General features: G+C 50.5%; 1 protein-coding gene across 2 annotated transcripts in view; it reads right to left on the bottom strand.

Moving 5' to 3' along the window:
• Positions 1–5,704: 5,704 nt before the first annotated feature.
• The window catches only part of C2H10orf67 (chromosome 2 C10orf67 homolog), a 67,066-nt gene continuing 56,750 nt past the window's right edge, over positions 5,705–16,020 (bottom strand). Inside the window, exon 16 of one of the 2 annotated variants that reach the window (XM_068934566.1) lies at positions 5,705–6,023. In XM_068934566.1, coding sequence (XP_068790667.1) covers positions 5,757–6,023 — 267 coding nt within the window. In that variant the 3' untranslated portion in view covers positions 5,705–5,756. Of the gene's footprint in view, positions 6,024–8,974; positions 15,272–16,020 lie in introns of those variants that run through there. The other variant, XM_068934565.1, reaches the window with a different exon arrangement.

Genomic DNA, 16,020 nt, shown 5'->3' with positions numbered 1-16,020 from the left:
CCAATATTAGGCCGAGCGCCCTGCAATGTATTGGGTGTGAAACCGCCTCAACCCGTGAACTCATCCCATTTTCATTAATGTATCTCTCGCTGGCATCGAGTACCAGCTGCGAGGTTGAACAAACACCAGTTGAGTGTTCCCTGGTAAATCTCTCTCCTTCCAAAGCATTCTGCAGCCTGTGGGAATGGTCCTAAATAATTCCACAACAAATTGCATTTTCGAGATCTGGAATCATTGGTAGGAAACGATTCCCACGACGGGATGTGAGGTCTGGCCAACAGGTGTTCGGATTTGGCTGAGGGAGATAGGGAAACGCAGGGAGGGAAAGCCTCGCTGCCAGAAAGCAGCCTGCTCTGGCGCCTCTTGCTTTACATGGCGTGGAAGCCGCAAACAATCGAAATGATATCTTTATTGCTAGGTTCATGTCCTGGGCTATAACATATCAATCCCTGTCGTGGTTCTCTCGGATGCACCTGGTATTTCAAACTTGTTCTTTTTGTGCTTCTGGGTCCTGGACTGCAGCTGCCTAAAGCAAGCAAAGAGAGAGGCCCTTACAATGTGTCCAAGACGTGTTGGCATGGTTTGCTTGTCTTTAATGTACCATTAACTATTGTCTTTACACAATATGGGAACTGTAAAGCATGACATGTGTTATAATAAAACACATTTTCAATGATACACTTGGACTTGAAGCTGGGATGCAAGCAAACAAACAGGCCCAAATCTTGTTTTGTCTCTCTTGCTAAGCCTACTGGCAATTAAACTTAAGACCACTGCTTTCCCCTGATCAGCCAATTAAATTTTATGTCTCCTAATTTTTCACATAGAAAAAAAGTCTCAGTGCTGGCCCCTAAAGACATTGATTTTCTTGCTATCACCTGGCGCTCAGACCTTAGTTCCATTTATCAAGAAGGGAAACGTCAGGCGTTACATAAAGTGACTCTGTTACCATAAGGCTCTCACCATCCTGCCCTATTGTTTTCCCTTGTTAATAACTCATTACCAGGATTTAACAAATCAACCATTACATATGTTTTGTGTCTCCATATTTTGATCCGTACGATTAAGCAGATGTTACGATTGAAAATTGAAAAGTCCAAGGCTACTCTAGTCTGAAAGAAAGAGGGCAGCCTCAAACAACGAGCTAACAATGAGATTCAGAAGATCTTCAGAAAAACATTTACGACCAATAAACAGACTCCAACCTGCTCCATTTCAACCATTGTGCGCCTTTGGGGAATAATTAAGTTTAATAGGAATAGGTCTGCGGGGTTTTCAATGCCAAGCCCACAGGTGCGGGGTGGCACGATGAATGATTCGCCTGATTTTTGCCAAGCTCAAGGGCCCTTCTCGTGGACTTTCAAGCAGATAGAAAATATTGTCATTTCTTTTAATTCACAGCATTACTTTCAGGGCGAACAAAGGGGCGGGGGGGATGAATGGCTCCGGCTGTAAATGAAGCGCGCCCGGGCGGAGGTGGCCTCGCCGGAGACCGCGCCGCCCGCGGGGCCGAGCGCGCCGCGGCCGCCGTGCGCAGGGGCCGCCCCAGCGGCGCCCGCCGCCGCCCCGCCGCCCGCGCCCGCCCCGCGCCCCCGCGCCGCCCGCGCCCGCGCCCGCCGCCTCCCCGAGCGTCCGCGCCGCCGCGCGTCCGCGCCGGCACCCGGCCGAGGCGCGCATGCGCCCCGCCGCTCCCCGGGGCTCCCGGGCCGCCGGGGAAGGCGGGAGGCGCGGGCGGGGCGGCCCCGGGCCGGGGGCGGCTCCTCTGCGCCGCCCGGGCCGCGGCCCCGCGGCCGTCGGGGCTCCCGCGGGCGGCGGCGGGCGGCGGACGCGGGGCTCTCCCGCCCGCCTGCCCGCGTTGCGCATGGAGGTCTCCAAGAGGGGGCCCGGCTGCGGGGCGGCCCCGGGGCCGCGGGCGGCGCCGCCCGGCCGCGGGGGCCCGGCCGGAGCCGGCGCCGGGGGGGGCCCCGCGATGGGCCGCCGCGCCGCGCCGCCGGCCCCCGTCCCGCGGCGGCCCCGGGGCCGGAGCGGGGCTCCCCCCGGGCGGCCCCTGGGGCGGCGGCGGAGGCGGCGCTCGGCGCCCTGGCCGCGGGCGCGGCGCCGGCCCGGGCGGCGCGGCGCCGGTCCCCGCGGGTGCCGCGGCCGCGCCGGCCCCCTGCCCGCCCGCGGCCCCTCGCCGCGGCCCCCCGCGGCCCCGGGCCTCCCCCCGCGGCCCCGGGCCCGCCTCGTCCCCCGGGCTCTCCCCGTGCACCTGCTCCCGGCAACCTGTTACGCCGAGCTGCTTGGAGAGGGCAGGGGAGGTGCCGTCCCCGCCGCGCCGGGCGGGCTCCGGGCGCCCCGCGGGGCGGCCCCGGGGCCCCGGACGGCTCCGGCCGCCCCGCCCCGCCCCGCCCTGCCCGGCCGGGCCCCACGGCCGCGACACCCCCCCGCCCTCGCCGCCGCGGGCACGGCGAGGGAGCGGGGCAGCCCCAGCCCGCGCCTCCGCCCGGCCGGGCCGAGCCGCGCCGCAAGCAGCGCCGAGGGGCCGCTCGGGCGGGCGCAGGTCGCTGCCGCCCCCAGCCCCGACGGCGGCCCCCGGTCGGAGGGCGGCCCTCGGCGGCGGGAGCTCCGCGCCCGGGGCGCGGGCGGGGGCGGGCCCTCGCTCGGGACGTGCCCCGGCCGCCGTGCTGCCCGCCGGTGCGCGCTGGGGCCGGGGCCGGGCCGGGGGCCGCGTCGGGGCGGCCGCCGCAGCCCCTGCTCTCCAGCCCCGATCGCAGCCATCGCCAGGGCTAGAGCTGCAGCCCAACTCCGGGGCGGACGGGCTCCGCCAGGGTTGCAAGACGGGGACGCCCCTGGGCCGGACCGGGCCCCCCGACGGCGCCAGCACCGGCCTGGGCGAGGCCTCGGGAAGCTTCCCCACGCCGGGACGGCGGGAAGAGCCCGCGGGGCGAGCGGGGCCGGGCGGGAGAGCCCCATCGGGCCCGGCGCGGTGCGGACAGCCCCGCTGGTGCCTGCCGTCGTGGGCGGCGCTCCCCGTCTCGGGGCTGGCGTTACTCCGGCAGAGTTTGGGAAGAGACGGGGAGGGAGAAGAGGGGAAAACCAAGGAGCCCTCGGGAAGTGTTAGGACGGGGCGTTTTTGCAGTTGTGGAGCGTGTGTGCGGAGCGGGGCCGGGAGCGCCCCGACGGCGCGGGGTGGCGGGGACAGCTGCCTCCGCATCGCCGTGCAGCCACCCCCTCGGCGGAGCAGACCCCCCGGCACTGACCTTTCCGCGGGGGGACTGGGACGCGCCTTGCACGGAGTTAGCCACAAAGACGTCTCGCTAGCACTTTTGTTCCCCGCCCGGCCCGGGGACTCCGCGCTGAGCGCCGCAAGGGCTCTCCGCGCCGGGCCGCGGCGGGCTGCGGCGGCGGCGCGCCCTGCCCTGCCCTGCCCTGCCCTGCCTTGCCCTGCCCGCCCCGTCCCGTCCCGTCCCCGACGGCTCTCCCCGTCCCCTGCTCCGACAATACTGCGAAATGCATCACTGTCACCGGGCCCGGGTGACAGATCGTGCGAAGGCGCGGAGCTCTCTCCAAGGTCAAGTTGAAGATCCCGGGGGCTGTTTAACCGGGGCTGGTTAACGCCGAACAATGCCCGGCTCGGAGCGGGGTCCCCCTTGCCCGCCGTTATTGATTTATCTGCCCCCCCCCCGCCCCTTGCCCCGTTAAGCTTCGGCAGACGTTTCTGCGAGGGGCTTGGGAGGGAGCGGAGGCCGCGACACGGTGCGAGGGGACGGGCGCTGCGCTGCGCGGGGAGGCGCGGAGCGGCGCGCCGCGGCCCCGCGGGGCGGGCGCGGAGCTCTGTCCGCGGGACACACACGCGGGAGCCGCTTTGCAAATAACTGTGTAAAACGCTCCGGGATATGCCTTACTCCGCGTTCAGCAAACTTTTCCAAACGGAGTCTGGCTAAACAAACACTTCGCCCTCCTCTCGCTCTCTCTCTCGCTCTCTCTCTGTGATGATTGATATTTTTTATTCAGCCAACTTTTATTTACCTTGCAAAAATGTTCGGGACAAATGTGATAAATTACAGATATGCAAATTTCTTTGAATGGTGTTGTAAGTGTGTCTCGCTGGAGCTGAATAAGTCCTTGCAAGTCGGTCTGCGCGCACTCAGGACCCCAGGGAGCTGATCAAAGCACCCTTTCTCTTTCATCCCCAGTATTCTCCTCCAAACTATTTCGATACAATATGTTTCCATGATGCACTTAATGTGCTCGGGACACAGAACTCATTACAACCTAGCTAGTTCTGCCGACCCCTTTGTTCAGCGGCATAAAGTTAAAAAAAAAGGAGGGGGTGAAGGGGGGAACTCTGCTAGTTGCCAGCTTTCTGAAATGTTAAAGCATGCGTCATTTTTCACCAGGTCTCGTCTTGATATCCTCAAAAGACAAACTATGAAACCGGCCTCAGCCCTTTCTGGCATTAATTACACTGCTGTCCAGCCGATCTGTTTTTCCTATTATATGCATTTCTCAGCAGGGATTTTTTTTTTTTTGCAAGACTAATGCAGCTGCAAGTCGAAGTATGAATGCATTTTATCAGTATAGAAAAATAAGCGGAAAGGCTGAAAAATGTCAAAGCCCATTCTTGGTGTTTTTCTCGCCTGTCCCATACTTGAGGCCGTGGCTTTGGAAAAGTGTTTTGGATTGCCCTAGTTTGTTGATTGTTTTAACCTCAAATTATCGGCTATTTAGAAGGGAAAACCTCAGATGGAGGTTCCTGAAATCGCGTTACATGTTTATTGAATGCCGATGTGCCCAACAAATCTGTTCCTGTCGGGGAAACGCTTACAAGTGTTTGGGAAAATTGCTGGAAATTAACAAACCGAACTTGAGGGCGATCGGTTTCAAACACACAGCGAGGTTGCGGCTGTTTGGGGAAATGACTCTACCAGGATGACAGTAAGAATATAAACTCTATTTCACTGGATAGCGCATTTGTTTATAGGGTTGATTGGTTGACGGAAATGGCTGGCAGCCAGTTCTGGGAAAGATTCCAGACCTGACTCCGATTAACCCTCTCTGGTGAAACTCTGCTGGAAACCAACTCACCAGCAATTGCCATTAATCTACTTACTAATTAAGCCAATTCATTTCTAAAGGAGAAAAATTCCTTTCTTTGGCCAAAGTGATGGGAGGAAATTTGAAAGAAGCGCCAAACTGTGTAACTGTAATTCAGCCAAGGACTGCTAAAACAAGGTGTTGATATATAGCTGGAGATTTAAAACAAGTTTCTAGGGCAACAATCCTTTGGAGGCGGTGGTATATAGTGCACAGTAGATGAAGCTCGAATAATGGTGGACTGCAGTGTGCAATTGTACGGACATTGGTTGGAACCAGGACTGCTTTTCCCAATTAAGCCGTTTAAGACTTTTACTCCTCTAATAATTTATCTGCCCCGTTTAAACGTTTCAGCCTTGGGTGACAGCTACAAAAAGCATCTCTGCCGGACCCAGTAAACACGGTTGTGGAGGTAGCGTCCAACCTCTGCCCGGCGTCAGGGACAACACTTCAATTCCCCTAGCCGCGGCCTGGTTCCAGGTCCGGATCAGCCCAAAGGGACACACACACACACACGCTGCCCCCGCAGCCGCCGGGGCCTGCGAGGACCTGCACTAAATCACCGCAGCCGGCTGGGTGTCCGGGCGGTGACGCTCAGGGAGCGCTCAGAGAGGCTGGAGGCTCGGGCTATCGAGGTCACATCTTTATTCGAGGCAACATTGTGCTCCTAAAGGCGCCGTCTAGGCCGCGGGGGCGAGTCCCGGAGCGGACGGGCCCGAGGGACGAGGCTGCCGAGAGCTCCCCCGCGGCTCCCAGTGGCGGGCCTGGCGGCAGCGCCTCGTCCCATCGAGGGCCCCCGACGGCCAGGACCCTCCACGGCTCTTATTTTCGCCACGACCCGCTGTCTCTCTCTGCCGGCGGAAGACGCGGCGCCTCCTGCTAGATGAGGGGTGGCAGAGATGAAGGCAGAGCAGGGGACCCGTCGACTTCGTCTTCAAACCCAGAAACTGGAAGAGAAGATGCAGGGTAGCTGTGACACGAGGCTGCCCGGCCCTGGCGGCCCTGCCTGCCCCAGCCTGCCCCGGGACCTGGTCCGAGCCCATAAAACAGCGCAAAACAGAGACTTCAGCGCCCGCTGTTCAGGGCAAACCCGAACCTGAGCCCTCGCCTTCGCCATTCATGTGCTCCCCCGCTCGGCACGGCCAGCCCGGCCGCAACGGCCCCAGCACACCAGATGCGCTTGTAAATGCACTTGCCGAGGCCCAGGCAGCTCCTCCTCCGCCTTCATCCCTTCTGGCCCCACTTGCGTTTCGTTCTCCCAGTGCGGGTATCCCCGCTCTTCTCCTCCCGCTAAGGGACAAACAGGCCGGCATTTCTCTTCCCTCTCCTCGCCCTGGCACCGCGGGCCGCCGGCCTTGGCGGAGCCCGCTCCCCGCTCCCCTCTCCGGGCTCGGCGCTTAGCCCCGGGCACGGGTCCGCCTCCGACTGGCGGGGGGCAGAGTCGACACTGCCGGGGAGCGACAGAGGGACGCACCGGCCCGGGCACAGATGTGTCCCGCCGGAAGGGGACAGTTCCCAGCCGCGGCGCCGGAGCCCGCCAGCCCCGTCCAGCACACGCCGGCTCTGCCCGGTGCGCCCCAGCCGCTCCGCTCCGCGCAGCACAGACCAGCGGCCACCGCGACCCCCCGACGGCCGGGTCCGGCCCCGGTGCTCGCACAGCCCCGCGCCCCGATGCAAACCGGCGCCCCCCGACGGCTCCCTCAGCGGCGGGGCTCGCTGCTTGGCGGAGACAGGGCGCAGTCTCCCGAGAGTAGATGGCATGTGAGAGATGACAAATTCAAGGGCGGGTATATGAACATAAGGATGAGCATGCCCTCGTGTTTCGTTTCTTAAGGTGCACGGCGGCGAAGACGGTTGCAAGAGTAACAAACTAAGCGCTCAAGTGAATCCATCTCTGGACAAGAAGGCAGCGGTCAAAGCACTCAGCAGGAGGTAGGAGGATGCTGAGTCCTGGCCATGAACAAACTATACTCCTGGAAAGCAGGAGCGTTGTGTCATTTCACTAAAATTTCATGAAATTTCATGATTTAATGAAATTTACTATACCATGAAGTGAAGACAAGAGATAAGCGGAGGCTGGAAAAGGGTCAGGAAACCTTTCCTCAAACACTTGATAACCAAACTAATTACACAGCAATAGGTGGCACAGTATGTATCCATATCTCAAGCAAATACTGCACTTCTTCGTTTAAGTCTCTCTCTGATATCATAAAAAATAGGATGCGATATCCTAAAAAGACTAATGACATTTCACAGGTAATGCAATTTAGAAAGAAACACTTCCATGTTTTCTTTTCCAACAATGTGCATTTTTGTAAACTGCTATAAATTGCAATTCAAAAGCCCTGATCTCGCCATCCCCAATCATTTTTTATACTGATCAAATGAATGCAGATACTCCCATTTGGGAGGGGCGACATGACATTTCACTTGGCAGTTCTAAACAGGTCACAGACCTTTCACAGACCCTAAGGCAGTGGGAGGGAGCGCTTTACGAAACCGTGTAACCAAATCAAACCAATGGTTACCCCTTTTCAATACCATTGGAATGGTTTGCACAATGCTATTCACATAGCAGCAGAGAAACTGAAAGGATGGTCATCCAATGGAAATTTCTTTTCTTTTGTTTAAACTTACAGAGCTCAAAAATACTAGAAAACAATTACTTTTTGTATGACAAAAAGATAAACACTCTACATACAGACCTACATGTGTACTACAGCCCTCGGTGTGCCTAGATGTTTATACATATCTAGGCACACATATGCATGTGTAGATGTACATTTATTGGAGATGTTGCTTTGTTTGAAACCATAGGCACAAAGACACAACATGGCTGCCCTGGAGATGACCTATTGCTTTCAAGTTGCTTGAACACATCAGAATTTCTATTGTTAAGGTTGATTAATTGAAACTGATAAGTTACCATGAATAAAGATTGTTTTTCTGTTTAATGTGGTGGGCCTGATTTGGTAAATGCTTCATTCATGTAGCCTTGCAGTGCAGCATATGGGCAAGATTCATTCAGTATCACAAACATATACAATTTATTATGCTTGTATGGTCACAACCAAAAGGCCTTTCTATTTTAATGACAAAGTTTGAATGAAAAATTCCATTTAAAGAGTCACTAACATTAAACGTGGTTTCGTAATTTATTCTTGTTCTTGGCTCCCGGTGAATTGAACACGTTGGAAAAGCAGAGACATTAAAGGCAGTAAAACAAGTGCACGTGCTAACAGCGCTCCAGAACTCTTCAAAACCAAGCAAACAGCTTATCTAAAGTGTTTGTCGTCCCACAGGAGGAGAGGACGCTGCGGTCTGCTGCCCCCTTGTATCACATACCACTGATAAAGTTATCGCCATCGTGTCCCCGCGCGATACCGCCAGTGCTGCCCTGCTTCCACATTCCCATGGTTTATCCTAGAAGAGGCAGGCGAGACTGTTTGGTGAATAAACAAATCCGTTTTCAACATGGCCCTTTCCGAGCAGAACCAGCCAAAGGTCGGTCGGTGTGTCTGCGTTAGCCATGAGCTCTCAGAAACAGCCCGTCTTCCGCCCCGGCCCCGCGTGGGCTCGGCCGTGGCGCTGGCCGGGCCCGTGCGCCCCTGGGGGAGACGCGAGCGGCCCTCGCCCGCAGCGCGGCCCCGGCGGCGCCGGAGGACGGGACGTGAAGGTCCGCGCCGCGCGGAGCCCCGAGGACCTGCGCCCGGGGCTCGGAGTGCCCGCTGCCGCGTTAGCTCCTCGCTCCCACCACTGAAAGATCGGAGCCAAGTGCGCGCGGGACAGAGGGGCCGAGGGCGGGGCTGGGCCGCGGGCTTTGCGCCTCGCCCCGCGGCTGCCCGGCCCGGCTCTCGGCGGCACCGCGCTGGGGAACTCGGCGCAGGGGCGGCACGCTGCGCGGGGAGGCAAAGCAGCGCCGCGCGGGCCCGGGCCGGACTGTCCCCGGCTCTTCGGCTGGCCTCCCCCGGTCGTGGGCAGACCCTGGTGTCCCTTGCGCGGGCCTCAGAGGAACTGGCGCTGCTGGGGAACCCCCAGGCTCGAGGGCGAGGGCCGAAACGGCGGCAGGGGCCCGGCCCCGCCGTTTAGCGCCGGCTGCCGAGCCTGGCCGCGCAGCCCGGACGCCATCGGGCCGGGGACCCCCGGGTGCGGCACAGCGCAGCTCAGCCCAGGGCGACGGCAGGAGGAAGCGAGAGGAGAAAAGCCAATAAACGGTGATGCTCGCCAGCGTTTCCTGAGGAGCTGCTGTTCGGGGCTTCCTACGGGTGCTGGACACCTTGCGCTTGCAGCGGCGCAGCTGCCCTGCGCGGAGCCGGCCGGGAGGCTTGTCCTGGCCTCACGGCACGGACCGCCGCGATCTCCCCGGGGCGAGCACAGGTAGCCACTGTGGCACGAAGCGAAAGGTCTACAGATCTTCGGTCTACAGACTTCTCTAAGGGATTATGTTGATATTCAAGAGCCAAGTTAAGCACCACTACAGCCAAGGGGATTTTTGCCTCAACATTTTTGCCTCAAACTGTATGCCTAAGATCCTTGTAACTTCCTCAGCTCTTGTTCAGTAATTATTACTTTTAAAGTTGCCAATAAATATGAAGCCCAAGTTTGAACTCCCACCTGCTTTAAAAGCCCTTGTCATCTTATGCGTTCTCCACTCTCAAGTAAAACAAACCAACAGCAACAAACAAAGCCTTGCTAAACAGGAAAAAAAAAAAAAGCTTAAAAAGAGTAGGTAAAGAAGTCCCCTTGACAGGAACTGTGTGGCAAGCTTCTACTTCACTCAGTGTGTGGTGGGTTTCATCCTGTTACATGTTTAGGGGGATTTTTTAAAAACTGAATTTAACAAGATGATATGAAAAGTAGAACTTACGCACCATCACAAATAATTAATTAAATATGGATTTGGAATTCATGAAAAATCCCTTGAAAGAGTCCTTTCAAGCATTTTTTAAAATATGACCTCTTAACCTTTTCTTCCTCGATTGACAGAGTAATTTGAAACAGAAACAACGTAATCTATCAAAATAAGTTGTGTTACTTCTGTAAATCAGATATTTATGTTTGAGCTTTCTCTTACTGACAAGCTGTAAAGGCTCACTGTTATTCCAAGTTTTTATCTCCGAGATTCTTGTCTTTTCTGCTCATTAAGAGTCTGTCCATAGATTACAAAGTCAATAGATCCAAATACCGGACTGTGAGAAAAATCTCCCTGAGTACATATAAATCAACAGCAGTGGATGCTATACAATGGAAAGCATAGATGTCTTTAGGTGTTCAGTTTTATCATCTTTAAACAAGAAAGAGAGTAAATATTGTTGCCAAATTTCACCTTCCAGTGTTTTACATTTCCTTCTGCCATTCCCAAAGTTTGACAGCTATGCATCCTCATTTCTTAATTGCAGATTTATTTATATTAGTTTAAATATAGTTTATAAATATTTTGAGTTTTCTATACATAACCACAGTGAACGTTATCAGTCCACCTACAGTGTGGTGGACCTGGACTTTATGACTTTAAGGCTACTTTTATGGATTATCCTCAGAAAGGACGGCTGAACTCATTGGCACTTTTTCAATTTATTAAAAAATTCTGAGGTATTCTAAGCCCTAGACAGATTCCTTCAGTTTTTGAGAAGGACTGAATCAGGCCCTCTAGGTCTCTAGACTCGTTTATTTCCTTCTCTTTTGTACTGAAGTCATTTTATACATATCTATCTATATATATAGATATATATATATAGTTAATGTTGAAAGTTTTGCTTTCCCAGTATTCCTCTGTCTGTGTTTGCACATTAAAGAGAGACTGAAGTGAAAACCAGAGAAAACCCTCAGCTCCAACCCAGTCCCCAGGAGAGGGCACTTAGACGTGAACAAGCTGAAGGGCACAGCTGGATGAAAGTTGTCCAATTTTTAAAAGTCGAACATTAGTTTGAATAATACTGTTTTTGATCTCTGCAAACATTATTTTAGATCATCTTTAAAACCAATACAAAGAAAAAATATTTCCAGAACGTTCCTGTGTATACTAGCAGGTCTGTGGTGGGGAATTATTCAAGAGGTATATGATTTCTGCACTTGCACTGTTTGTAAATGGCCCAGTCATTCATGGCCATACTCAGTCACATGTCAAGAAGCAACAAATGAGCTAAAGGTTTAGAAAGAACATGTAGACAAACCTGATATGTCTAAAACACACACCTGTTTAGCACGCACGTTTGAAACATAAACATAGCTAAAATCATTTAAAGATCTTCCATTATCAAGAATTCACCTAATCTTCCCAAAAGTCATTCTCCCTTCAGCCACAATTATGCCAATACAAATCAGACCACTCTCCATTTGCTGTGTATTTTAGAGAGCGAAAGGGTGCCGCTAGCAAGGGAAGCCAAACCGAGCCCAGAGACTACCTCTGCCAGACTGAAGAAAAAGGAAACTGGGCCGTGGGTCTCGGGGTACGCGAGGCCGGGCAGAAGCGCGGCCGGGCGGCCGGGCGCGGAGCTCCCGCGCGGAGCGGAGCGGGCGGCCCCGGCGTGGCGTGTCCATGGTGCTGAACGCGGCCCGGGAGCCCGGCACGGCGGCCGCCCGGCTCCCACATTCACAGGTCTCCTCCTTCCCTTAGAGAGCTGGTACTTATTAATAAGTGCTAGAACTAACCATTCGCAGGGGAAACACACCCATAAACCATACTTACTAATGAGTCACAGAAACACACTGGGCATTTGCACTCTCTCACTACTTCCACATTGCCTGAACACCAACACACACATTAAAGAAGCAGTTCAGTTTTAGACAGAAGTGGAATCAACAAGTTCTCGTTTCTTTTCTCAGCAGTAGGGTAGACCTGACATCTTCCCTGATGTATATGCTCATTTTTAGAGAGAAGCAAGGTAACGTAACCTTAGGACAATCCCTGTGTCTGTCTATGTCTGATGCTCTACAGCTAACATCTGATGCAATTCTCCTGAATTCCACTGTTACTATCCTGCATGTTATTGTCATTCACTCTCCACTGAGGTGTATGGAGCATTTTATCTTCATGTACAATAGAGAATAATCACTTCCCTGAAGCCTTAAAAAGTCTCCCCTGGAGTAGAACCTTATTGTCAGGTGTGTTGCAGCAGCACTGCACTTACAACTTGTAACTACTTTACAAAACCTGTGAAGAAGAACTGAGAAATTTATATTTAAAAAAGAAAAGGAAGTAGGCAGAAGGCAGCTGCATGAGCTGGAATGTATCTAGGATAAACAGGTGCAATACTTCTACTGAACTTTTATAAAATATTTCACTTTGTAATAGGTTAGACTAGAAGACGATTATTTTCTCTTTTACCTTCAAAAAGGTTGAACATTGAACATCTTATATTCTAAATAAAAATTATTTTTGTATGGAAATGAGAATCTACCTTAAAGCTAATAAAGTGATAATCAGTTGTACTAAAATTCTATTGTATTATTGAACTCCTATATGGGTGCAGATAATGAGGGGAAATGATGCAGCATTAGAACCCCAAATTCAAACACTTCAATAATAGACAAAGAAAACAGTTCACTTCCTAAAATTTACTTGTTTTAGGTTGCCTTAAGATCCTAAAAACTTGTTTATTCACATCTTTGCCTATCTGGTAATTATTTATCTCATTAAAAGTATGCAAACTGGTTCATAGAAAAATGACGTATTAAGGCATGACTTTGTTTTCCTGTTTTAACAACAATTAATGATACTCAAAAGGTTCCAAACCATGAACTCACCTGAGATTTTACTGAAATAAATTCTACTGCAGTATATGTAATTCACTAGATTTACCCACAGGTACAACTAAATGATGATATCACCTGTGCTTTGACATGGAGCACAGAAACTCCTCTCACTTCCATACTATTTGCCTGTGTTATTAAAATAATGTTTAGAGATAATAATGTTTAGAATATATGTTACATTTTTAGAAAATAAATTCACATTCATTTTGCTAAGTGAAAACAAACATCTATGAACTGATGTCAACAGTCTTTCCATAAGTTGACAGCTTGCAATAAAATCAATCAAGGGTGGTTTGAATAGGAGTCATACACCTGAAATGTCTTTAATGTTTGCAGTAGTTACGAGAGCTGCAGTATTTCGAAAAGAAATTTTAGCTTGTTCAAATCTTGACTTAATGATAATGGAAAAGTGATTTATATTCAGACTATATAGACATTTCTTTGTTGAACTTGGATGTAGCTGTGTAGCTGTGTTGTTGGAGCAGCAGTGTTCCTCCTTCCTAAGTATACTTTGTTGAAAAGCTCAAACATACTATTTTCAGTTTGAAACTTACTAGATTTTCTCTCTGAGTATCCGATTGGATCGGATGATCTGAAGCAAATTAAGCAAAATCATTCTATTATTGGAAGATCAAATGCTTGCAAAGCTTTGGAAAGACTGTCTACTGTGTTGGATATTTTTAAAAGCTTATTTCAATAGCCTCTCTTTTATGACTGGTACTTACTTATTGCTGTTGTTCTTTAAGATGCACTATCTCTCCATACAGTCATGCTGTAGATATACACACACCCACAAAGTCAAGACTGGGAATGCATGGAAGCCCTTTCCTCTTCCTTGGCTCCCCATTATTATAAACTCAGAATATTCCTTTTGTTTTTCCTTGGAAAAATCTTCAGGAGATTGAGAGGCAATCTTGTGGCAATACTCTTACGAAAGAGGAAAGGTAAAGCATTTTGTGAATGTATGTTGCCATTAAAGCTAGGCAGGTCAATGCTCAAATTGGAAGGAAGTGAGGCTCACTTAAAAAGGTTGTTCATTTTTCAGTATCTTTTGTCTTGCCATTGCTTTTTCTTCCTAGTAGCAGCAGCCATGACAAGAGAGGACTGTGTATAAAAACAGACAATCCATATCGCCAAACAGGCTGAATACCTTCTAATAATTCACTTGGACATTTTAAAGCATCAGAAGACAGTTTTTAGGAAATTAATCAACAGCACTGTTTACTATCACCATCTCTAGCCCAGAGCATATTTCCCTTTCTTTCAGTATAATTGACCTTGCAATGAATATTTGTCTTTCACTAATTGATGCCTTTTTTTTTTTTCCTTCTGAAACTGCTGAAAACAAAACACAGTGCAGCATCAAAGAAAACCAGTCCCTGGGGTGGCATGTAGAAAATTCTAAGTTTCTCAGGCATTAGAAGCATTTTCCAATGAAATAATTCATATTACAGGAACATTTCCCATCACTGTGTAATTAAAAATAGCTTGCTTCCAAAAATTAAGAAGTCAGGGCAAAGTATATTTACAGTTTATGCTCTGGACTACTACAGCTTCTGAGGTGGGGTCTGTGAATGGTGGGATCAGTTTACCCTCGACCCCAGTTAGTCACTTTTTGTTCCAAACAGGCTCGAAAAGGAACTTGGACGTCTAATTTTGGACCTTGGCACATCTGAGGTCTAAAATACCTTAGAGCATTTACACAGTACCTACAAATAGCTTCAAATAGTATAAACATTGAACATCATCAGAACAGAATGAGCAGAAAGGCTGGCCTTCTAAGGAAGGAATTAATTGCAGAAGCATTTCAGGGATAGTAACATTATAAATCACATCCTTTTCTGTCTTATTCCATGTTGTCCTGCTGAAGGTAGCAACAATTCCTTCAAACCACCCGCAAAATTGATCACCTTATTGTTAAATGTGCAGTTGCTTTCTACTTAAACAGTCACACTTTACGTTATCGTCTTTCAGTATCTTAAAAAACTACATTGTGTTTTTCATTCAGTCAATATTCAGGAAGAGTGAGAGGTTTGAAGAATTAAAGCAAGTATATATTATTAAGAAAACTGAAGCATGCCTCTGGCTTGTTATAAGAGAAGGGAGAAGATTTCCCATGAGCTCTTGATCATACTGAAATGCATTTGCATTAGTGTTTTATTTTAGTAAACCCCTTGGCCTCTGTCTTACCCAGAGACTTTGAAAAGCAAGAGAATGCAAAGACTGCTAAAATAACATCTGGCTCCTGGGCATGGGATGGATTCAGAGACTACATTTTGACAGTCCAAGAATCATGAAATCCATTACGCCTGGTCTTCTTCTATTCATCATCTGTGAAAAACTTAGACAGAAATTATTGTAATAATGGTGGCAGAAAGAAGGTAACAGCTAACCAAGCAGCTCTCCAAATCAGTCTCAAAAGAGTAGCAGTTTGCTGTACCTGCCAGAGATTGAGAAAAGGAGATAAGAAAAGAAGATAGTTGAGAATCCTTTTGTACAGGCAGACAGACAGTCATAATTTTTATGTGAGAAAAGGAGGGAAAGAAAAAACAGCCTGCAAATCTCCGATAAACATGAACAATTGTGCTCCATAAGAAGAGGTGTTTCTTCTTAGAGACAGACTCCTCTGTCTGAGTCATTTTCTAACCATGAAACATAGCAGCCAGAACTTGCTTCAAAAGAAACCTTTAAATCAGCTGCACTTGCTGGGATCCATTTGTGTAGTTCAGTGAGATAAGGACCTCAGGTGAGGCAAGACTGCTAGAAGACTGTGCGCTCCTTGTGTTGAAACGATCAAACTGAATTACTGGCGGACTTCCTCCTTTAACAATAATCAGATGGTCTAAAAAACTAATATTGCACAGCTTTGTTTTTAATCTTGGTCCTTTCAAGTGAAATGAGTTGTTTATATCCCTGTTTTCAAGTCTCTTTAATTAAATCTTACTTAACTTTGTTACTGCTTATTTGCACTTAGCATCAACTGTTGAATATAATAAGTACATCTTCATGAACATTTACATAGTTTTATCTACTGTGTTTTATGTTTGGTTCATGAGGAGACTCCTACGATATGGGCAGTCTGTTTCGGATGACACAAAACTTGGCAGAAATTCCCAGAAACATTGTCTATTACCAATAAATAAAGAAATAAATGCTCCAAACAGTGCCTAGCTGGACAAGCTCCCGCTT

Source organism: Struthio camelus, chromosome 2, assembly GCF_040807025.1.
Source record: "Struthio camelus isolate bStrCam1 chromosome 2, bStrCam1.hap1, whole genome shotgun sequence".
Classification (NCBI taxonomy): domain Eukaryota; kingdom Metazoa; phylum Chordata; class Aves; order Struthioniformes; family Struthionidae; genus Struthio; species Struthio camelus.
Note: the sequence above shows the minus strand (reverse complement) of the source record. Positions and strands in the feature narration are given on the sequence as shown.